The following is a 9044-nucleotide window of genomic DNA, read 5'->3' as shown; positions in this document are numbered from 1 at the left end:
GGGACCGGCAGCCATTTCTGCCTGAGACTGGCTGCTCCCAGGGCCCGCTGCCTGCCACCACATGGCCCGCTGCCACCATTTGGGACCTACAGCATTTCTGCTGCCTACTGCCGCGGGGATCTTGAAGCATTTTTTAAAAAAGAACAACAGTCACATTTTATAAAACCAAGTGAGAGTCTAAGAAACTGTGTAACTCACTGGTTAGTGAGCTGCAGGCGTGAGATTCAAGTCAGCCGTGCAGCTCTGAGCACGGTTTCAGTGAGGCCGCCCTGAGGATGGCAGGGGGATTAACAGACAGGGGGAACTCTCCCTTAAATGAGAACTGGTTGTAAAAAAAAAAAAAAAATTTTTTTTAATCCACACATCCTTGCTTTACTTGAAGTCGAAGTCAGCGCCCGAGCTTGTGATTGTGACATTGGTCTCGGGGATCACCTTGATTGGGTCTGGTATTAGCAAAGAAACAAGCCTCTGGGCGGGTCTGTGAGAGCCTTTCCTAGAAGGTCTAACTGGCCGGTGAAGCCCCTCCCCTGGAGTGGGCAGCCCCTCCTAGCTGCTGCCACAACCTTGAGAGTTCTCTGACTTGGGAAGAGGCTCTTGGCAGGTGAGTGCAGCTATCCTGTGACATAGCCCCCAACCCCTCGCATTTCTCACCCTTAGGACTGCACTCCAGATGTTTAACTTCGGGTTTTCCTTTCTTCTCCAAAGCGGTTTGGATCCCTGGACCAATTGCGAGCACCTCACTCTCATCAAACTACCTTGAATCGGCACTTCGTAGTCCCTGGACACCTGAATGGTCTCTTACCTAAGACCTTCCAGATTGAGAAATTAATTCGCAGCCCTGAAAGAACTGAGGAAATCTTGGCTTAACTCCTACACACATTGCGTTAATAATTCTAATTTCATCAAAATGCCACGTGTCTGCCAAAATGAATCAATAGATTAAATAAATTCTAGCTGTTATATAGAATTCCACAGGAAAAAGCAAAACTTTATAAAACAGTGGAAGTTCGGACTGGAGCTCAACAGTTAAAAGTATATCTGCTCTCCCAGAGGACCCAAATCTGGTTCCCAGCACCCACACTGGGTGGCTCACAGCCCCCTGTAATCACAGCTCCAGGGATCATACTCCTCTGGCCTCTTCAGGCGCCGGCATTCATGGGTACATAACCACCCACATGAACACAGAATTAAATATGTATTAACTATAGAAGTCAGACCCTAAGAAAAAAGCCTCGTCATGGCCACAGGGGGGCAGCAGAGTGTAAACTACAAGCTGCTCTCCCTCAGCCATGGAAGCACCATTCTGTTCTGGCCTGGGTTTTGAGGGGATGTCATGTTCTCTGTGATGTGCCGGCCTAATTAGTGCCTACCACTGTCCATTTCCTCATCTGAGATCTTGGAATGCTCCGAGCAGCAGACAAGATATATAGAAAACTGGGGACAAAGACATGCATAAGTCAGGAGTCTGTAGTCTGGCAAAGGGAGGTGAAGAGACCCTTAACAGCGTTAAGGGATCTCCACGTTTTTATTTGGGCAATCATCTACAGCAGTAGAAAATGGAGACACTGGGCCTCGTGACTAGCAAGATGGCCCAACAGGTAAAGGTGCGTGCAGCCAAAGCTGAGTTAAACCCCCAGAACCCAAATGGTAGAAGCTGAGAGAGAATTCATGTAAGTCGTCCTCTGACCTCCACACGCATGTTGGTGGCATGCACGTGTGTAGAACAAACACCACACACACACACACACACACACACACACACACACACACACACACGCTCCACAGTTTTGAGGACTTTTGTCTTGTTCCATCCTTGGTCATGGTTGTTCTGCCCATCTCACACAGAGATGCCCCCACAGTGTAAGAAAGAGCTCACCACCTGCACCACACACACACACACTCCTCCCTCCGGGAACTTGTAGAGTTATTGATTGGACCACATGAGGTCAAGGCCTGCCTGAGTGTTTGTGCCCATATCTTAGCTATTTATTTGTTTTCTGAGACAGGGTTTCTCTGTGTAGCCCTGGTGGTCCTGGAACTTGATTTGTAGACCAGGCTGGCCTCGAACTCACAGAGATTTGCCTGCCTCTGCCTCCCTAGCGCTGGTATTAAAGGCGTGCTCCACCACTGCCCAGCTGTTCCCATATCCTTGCCTAGGCCCTCAATGTCAGAAACCCTCCTGCCATCACCCAAGCACCCTGGATCTAGGTGTAGGGTATAATTCTAAGAGGTCTCTGTCCCCAAGTGCTTGAAGCTCTGGTCACCCTGAGGACTTAAGGGAGGAATGAAAGTCAACAGCTTATCAGGATCTGTGTATAAACTGTTAACTATAACGCCTCATAAAAATACTTGTCTCCTTTCGAATTGGGATCTCGCTATGTAATTTAGGTTATTCTCAAACACAATCCTCTTGCCTCCTTCTCCTAAGAGCTGGCATATAGGCATTCACTGCTGTGTGCCTGTGTTAGTGACGAGCAGGAAACCGAGAGGGATGAGGTGACCCAGACAGCAATGGGCAGAAGAAGCAGAGTCTGGCTTGTCCTTGTAGACTGCCCCCAAAGCTCAACCTGTGTATGCCTTCAGCCAGCTGCCCCATCCTGTTGCACCCCCAACCTACAGAATCCCCAGAGGCCTCTGACATCACGGGCCCTCCCTACTTCCCTGGACCACCTTCTCAACCACATGGTCCTTGGAAACGGGATGGTATTCTTGCGTTTTATTTTCATTTCTTACAAGAACATGACACGCTCAGACAGAAAAACGGGGATTGTATACACCACCGATAAAGGAACCCAGCTCCCTTGGTTAACAATAAATAAATATTAAAACAGTGGGGTGTCCCCCTCCCCCACAGCCCTCAGTAGTTCCCCAGGCTTGCAGAGGTAGAGTCAGGTGGGGAGGAAGAGTCAGGTGGGGAGGAAGAGGCACAGCCAGGAGAGAGCTCCAGCTGAGTTTCTCCAGGGGAGGCCAACAAGCCACAATAAATAACAACAGCGACAATATTAGCTGAGACGATCAGCACGACACAATGTAACAATATATTATACTTAAAGACTGTTCTTCTGGGGAAGCTTCAAGTGCCGAGAGAACAATGTTGGCAACCTGGGTCTCCACTGCCAGTTTGGTCTCTGGTGTGGGAAGTCCCAACTTAGACTGTTTGTTCGGTAAGACCCAGAGGTGGTAGTCAGGTTGATTTTCCCCAGCCCCCACTCTTCCAAGCAGCCCTCCAATACTCTCTGGCTTCCCTTCCAGAGCTATCTTGGTCCCTGGCCTACCTCTCTCCTAACTACAGTGGGTATCTCCTGTCTACAGGAAAGAAACACAGGCTCCCCTTCCACCAGGGGGCATCTCTTGTTCCCAGGCTCATAGGCACAAAGAGAACTATTTGATTTCAGTGAGACTTCTAGGCTCCTCCCACGGATGAATTTTCTATGGCCCTTTCTCCCTCACTCAGTTGCTGGACCTAAGTGCTATCCTGGGTGTCTGAAGGCTCTTCCACCCACTTCCCTCCTCTTGAACCTCATCTCCCAAGGCGATGCAGGGCTCAATAAGACCTCCCAGTGAGCCCTGTTCACAGGTGGGCCCTACTGCTACAGACAGGCCACCGAGAGCACCCAGTCTAGGGTGACACAAGCAGAGTGGCTTCTTTTCCAGGACTTGTTACTGACCTGGAAAGGGACTCACAGGCCAGTTTTTTTGAGGTATAAAAATCTCATTTGGGGCAAGAATCCTTCTGACTCATTGACTCTCATGAGACTGCAAGAATGAACACAGGAATGTTAAGAAGCCTAAGCTAGGGGACCCTGGGTATCTCTGGGAAGGCAAGCACAAAAGAGGGAGGTTCCCCTTTCATAGCTTTTTCTAGGCCCAGTCCAGGAACAAGGACATCAAGATGTGAGTGACCAAAGCCAACTGTCTTGCGGACCAACGGCTGCTGTGGTTCTCTCCAGCTCCTGCTCTCAAGGTTCCCAACCGCCCCAGCATGCCTCTGGGCCCTGGGGGCCAGAATGGAACTGCTGTGCCACCTTCCCCAGAGCGCCCCACACAGCCCACTTGTCAGCCCTTGGCCACAGGTCCTGGAAGTGAGGAGCCTCTCCTACACTGAGCCCACCGCAGTATCTAGGAAGAGGGAGTGCTTCACGCCCAGGAGGCAGGAACGCGCGTCCCTTCACTGTCCTCTGGCACTTGTCGGGCAGAACTGGCCTCCCACACAGGGCAGCTGCTTCAGGGACCGCTGACTCCACCTCTCTTCCTGCTGGTTTCTTTGCTGCTGTGGAGGCTCAACTGTGTGAAGGCTCAGTTGGGCTGCTGCTGGATGTAGAGGTGGAGGAGGCGGCTGAGGTTTGGGCTGCCAGGTCCCGGTAAGCAGGTGACTTGAGGAAGCGCGGATAGGAGTCCTTCTCCATCAGGGTGCGAGTCTTCCCCTGAGCCACATCGAAGCAACTGGCAGTGGGGGCCTGAAGATTTATCCTTGTCAGCTCGCGGGTCTCATGGTCTATGTTCACCTGTGGGAAGCAAGGCAGGCGCAATGGTGAGGGAGCGAGCGGTACGGAGGGGCGGAGCCAAGAGGCCGATGGGCAAGTGAGGTCAAGGAAAGAATACCAGACACTAAATAAAGAGGGAGTCTCCCTTCTTAAATTTTTTTAAAAATTTATTTACTTTCATGTATTTGTATCTGAGTAAGTGTGTGTGCCACACGTGTGCAGAAGCCTCTGGAGACCTGAAGAGAGGGTTGGATTCCCCAGGACTGGAGTTAAAGGAGGTTGTGAGCTGCCATGCTCCTGATGGGATATAGGAGTTCTGGAGGTCTAGTGCAGGGTGGCCTATGTCCTCTGTAAGAGCAGCAAGGGCTCTTAACCACGGAGCCATCTCTCTAACCCCACCAGCTCCGGGACAGTTCACATCAGACCCAGGGGTTGGTCCTCTGAGCTCTTGGGATTAGCATGAGGTTGTGTCCTGCCAGAGCCCTGCTCCAAGCCACCACCTCCGTGCTGATCTATGCAGTAATTCCTACCTGCTTTTTCCTCCCCTCGCTCCCAGTCTGCTAACCTCGCAGCTGCTATACTGAGCCCACTCGTTCAGGGAACACCTTAGCTTCCTCTCAGTGTCATTCAAAAAAAAAGCTAGGATGAGCACATCTGGCCGCCAGCCACACACATGACCTCATGTCCTACTGTCTCCCTGCTGTTCCCTGTGCAGGATGTCCTTCCCTCTCTTGATCCTTACACCCCCTGCTTTGTGTGCTCTTTCACCCACTTCCTAACTCCCATTGTGTGCACTGTCCATACCCCACCAGGCTTATTGGTTAACTGACATCTTCTCCCATTAGAATATAATTCCATTAGAAATTTGTTTTGTTCATTGCTATATCCTCTGAGATCATAGAAGAGCCTTGCATGTAAGTGATACTTAAAAAATCTCTATAGATGATTGATGGGAAATATAGAAGCAGCTAGAAAACAAGATACAAAAACTTGGCATTGCTCAGGCATGCCCACCAGGTGGCGCCACTGCTACTGTGCCGATACCTCCAGGAGGGAAAGCTGAATCACAAAAAAAAAAAAAAAAAAAAAAAAAACTGTCCCCAAAGTGGGGAGGCAGGTAAGCCAGGTTACCCAAAGTTCTTGTTCCTCCAATTGATGTTCTGAGGTTCCCAAAAATAGCTAATTAATAAATATAGGTATATAGAGAAGGCAAAACCCTGCTGTCTTGTCCTGTGCCACCATGAGTCACAAAGCTAGCGTCTGGTCACTGGGGTCCTACCCTACCCCTCTGCAAACAAGAAGACTGCTGTACTGCAAAACCTACTCCTTCCCCTCACTGGCCCCACTGGCCCTGATCTCAGTTGGGAAGAGGCAGGAATGGTCTGGGGGAGTCACGGCCAGTGCCAGGACACTGACCTCTTTAGGGGCTTCGCTGCAAATGTACTCGTCAAAGATGCGGTGAGCCCTGGTGGCCAGTTTGGTGGCTGATCGGATCTTCTTGAACTCCTCGCAGGCCAGCCAGAACTCCAGATTCTCCTCGCTGAACTCTGTCTTTAGGAAAGCGTGGAAGGCAGCCACTCCATCTGATGGTGAGGGGGAGAGAGGAGACAGGTCAGATTAGGGGCAGCTGGGAATAAAGGAAGGAAAGACAGCAACTGCCGCTAATGGCTCTATTTTTAGAAAGTAATTTTCCTGAACAAGGCTCTGCTTTGTGTTCTGAATGGAGGCTGACACACTGGGGGACTGGGATTATTATTACTACTACTATTATTTTGCCCATGGTTTTCAGCATCCCTGGGACAAGCTCCAAGCACGTGAGCACACACGTGCCTTCCACAGGCAGACAACAGGGTCCTACTTACTCTTGCTGCTCAGCAACAGATCAAAGGACTCTCTCCATCCCAGAACATCTTCCGAGAAGATTCTGCCAAGAGAAGGGGAAAGAGCAGAGATTTTTAAATTAATTTTTTAAGTCAAGAAAGGCATCCTAGGCAGAAGCTGATGACTATCAGAACCAGCCCCTCAAACTCATATGCAGTCAGAGTAGTGATGTTATGTAGTAGGCAACTGGGCATCCAGCAGTTGATGCCAGGGGCCCTTTAGTCCTCAGCCAGTATCCCTAAGGCTCCCTCTTCTGTAACCAAAAATGATTCTATTCCCCAGATTCTTGGCTTTGATTTGCACACCTCTCCAGCGAAGCTAGAACTTCGCAGAAATTCTACCTACAACCCCAGAGCCTAGCACACCACCTGTACTGCTGGTGTTCAATTAAAAGGGGAGGGGGGTAGGGAGCTCCCGGGCAAGGTGCTCTCTAAATGGAAGCAGACTCTGTCTTAGCCCTGTGTTCAAAGAGAGAATGTCCTGCATGCAGACATCCGCTGGGGTCGGCAAAACCCGGCCTCTGCCAACCGCTCCATGGAGCTGGGAAGCCACAGCACAGCAGAAACAATCTCACTAAAATTTGCAGGGAGGGTGGCTTAGGGCCCCGCTAGCCTGTCTCCTCCTATTTTCCCTCTCAGGTTTCCTCCCATCTAGAACCCCAGGGCTGGCAAAAACAGGACTTACCTCTCTTTGCTATGTTTACTGGCCCACTCGAACTTGTTAACACCACCAGTATCGGAGCTCAGCTCCGATTTATGGAGAAAGATCCCCAGACGCGTCTTGAACTCTTTGGCTCTGAAAGACAAACCATGAGCACGTAAGGATTCTGTTTGCTCTGCCAGCACAGAGAAGTTTGTGGCGGGGATGGCGGAGGAGTCCCACAAGAACTAACTCCACCACCCGTAGTTCAGTCTCAGAAGCTTGAGTACACCCGACCATTCCCCCACCGCCCTAGAAGCTTTTCTCACTAGGGTCTTCAAAGTCTAGGCTACAACAGCAGCCCTCGAGTTAAGACCCTGATAGGTCTTAACACTTTGGGGGCTTTTAGGCACTGCAGTCGCTTCCCGCTGTCCCCTCTACCCAACTTTCCAAGCCTGCTGGTCGGTAGATTCAGGACTTTGTCGTCGGGACAGCTACACAAACTCACTCCTCTTACCTCTCCAGGCAGGAGTTGGGGAAGGTAGCCAGGGTGCGGCACATGGTTGCGGGCGCAGGACAGCAAGTCGTGGAGAGGATAGTGGCGGGCTCCGTAGGCCACCGGAGGGCGAAGAGGGAAAAGGGAGGCTGTTGCAAGTACCGGACTGTGCAGATGGGGTCCGTAGAAAAGCACGCCCTAGGAACCCGACTACCAAGGATTTTTATCCCCGAGGGGAGGGGCGGGGCCGGGAGTCGTTGGCCAATAAGAAACTGGGGCCGAGTCTTGCGAGAGAGGAGGCGGGGCGGGGAGCCTGACAGGGCGGGGCGCGACTGGCAGCCCCCAGGGCCATCCTTCCCAGCGCCCGGGGCTGTCCCCACCCCGGAGGTCTGAGACTTAGGGTGCCAGGAGAGGAGGAAGGCTTGAAGACGAGACGCACACCCACAGATTGCTAGGGCGGAAAAAAGCCGCCGACCTCTAGTAAAAGCAGGAAAAAACGATTCAGAAGTGTCAGAGAGGTTTTGTGGGGGTGGCACTTTAAGAGATCACAGGAGAGACTGAGTTTCTAGGGTCACAGGGGACAGGAGCACAGGGTGCATCACAAGAAAAAGTATATCACCGTTATATTGAACTCTCTCAGGTCCGAACAGGCACCATTCCATGTGTTCCGAAGTTGACGGGAGCTAAGTGAGCTATTCAGCCTACAGCCATCACCTCCATTTAGCAGATGAAGGATCAGAGAATCAGAAAACGAGAGACTTGGCAAAGATCAGAGTTGGAAACAGCAGGCATAAAGGAAAACATTTATTTAACACAATTATAACAGAAACCTTTGCAACTATGCTAAAAAGGTTTAATTGCTCTGAGTTCTATAGTTACAGGGTAAATATTAGTGCCTGGATTTATATTTGAAAGCAAAAAGCAAGCAGAAACAGCTCTGTAACTGGTGAGTGATCCTGAAGCTAAGCAGCTTCGAATTCAGTGCCCCCATCTCTGAAATGCTAATAAATATGAGCTGCTCCTCACCTTCCCATAAAGGCTCCAGTCTTCCCTATTGTCCCTGGGCTCCCTCTGAGATCATATCTAAGAGACAGCAGCTGAGGTTAAGGGTAGATATTTGTGGGGTTTCAGATCCTGGTTCTCCTGTATCCTGATGAGAGACCTTAGGCAAACTTCATCTTTCCTACTGCTTCCCTTTCTTTGTGTCTAGGGTTTAGACAGCTCTACACTTATTTCATGACGTGGTGTGGGCACTCAGGAAGGTTTCTGCTGCCTGGACTTCCCCAGGAAACATTCTTCAGCAATGGCACGTATTGTGGGGGGAGAACCAAACTGGGAGGGAAGACAGGCAGTGACACCAGACAATGAGAGTGATGTCATGCCATTTCAGAGAGACCCCAGAGGGTCTTCAGCGGTGCTCTGGAGTCGTGCTGGACCTTTACAGATGTCTACTTCTGAAGCCAAATAACAGGTCCTAACCTTAACCATTTATTGGATACTGCTGGGCTGAGATGGCCTCACCTGGCACCAGGTGTCTCCTCTGC

The 9044-nt window shown here is 50.7% G+C and overlaps 1 protein-coding gene across 1 annotated transcript; it reads right to left on the bottom strand.

Moving 5' to 3' along the window:
• Positions 1–2707: 2707 nt before the first annotated feature.
• Positions 2708–7684, bottom strand: Rgs16 (regulator of G protein signaling 16). The gene is made up of 5 exons (XM_005363880.3): positions 7522–7684; positions 7050–7160; positions 6347–6408; positions 5901–6067; positions 2708–4505 (listed from the first exon to the last, which is right to left on the bottom strand). Exons 1-5 carry the CDS (start codon positions 7563–7565, stop codon positions 4281–4283), a joined length of 609 nt encoding a protein of 202 aa, XP_005363937.1. The 5' UTR covers positions 7566–7684; the 3' UTR covers positions 2708–4280.
• Between the last annotated feature and the right edge of the window lie 1360 nt (positions 7685–9044).

The sequence above is a fragment of the Microtus ochrogaster genome (assembly GCF_000317375.1).
Source record: "Microtus ochrogaster isolate Prairie Vole_2 chromosome 6 unlocalized genomic scaffold, MicOch1.0 chr6_random_2, whole genome shotgun sequence".
NCBI classification, from domain to species: domain Eukaryota; kingdom Metazoa; phylum Chordata; class Mammalia; order Rodentia; family Cricetidae; genus Microtus; species Microtus ochrogaster.
The sequence above is the reverse complement of the archived record's forward strand: the minus strand, read 5'-3'. Positions and strand labels throughout refer to the sequence as shown.

Coding starts and splice junctions, on each gene's coding strand:
- Rgs16 (XM_005363880.3), bottom strand. CDS start 7,565: ATGTGCCGCACCCTGGCTACCTTCCCCAACTCCTGCCTGGAGAG. Junction 7,161..7,521: donor CCCAACTCCTGCCTGGAGAG/GTAAGAGGAGTG, acceptor TTTGTCTTTCAG/AGCCAAAGAGTTCAAGACGC. Junction 6,068..6,346: donor TCTGTTGCTGAGCAGCAAGA/GTAAGTAGGACC, acceptor CCTCACCATCAG/ATGGAGTGGCTGCCTTCCAC.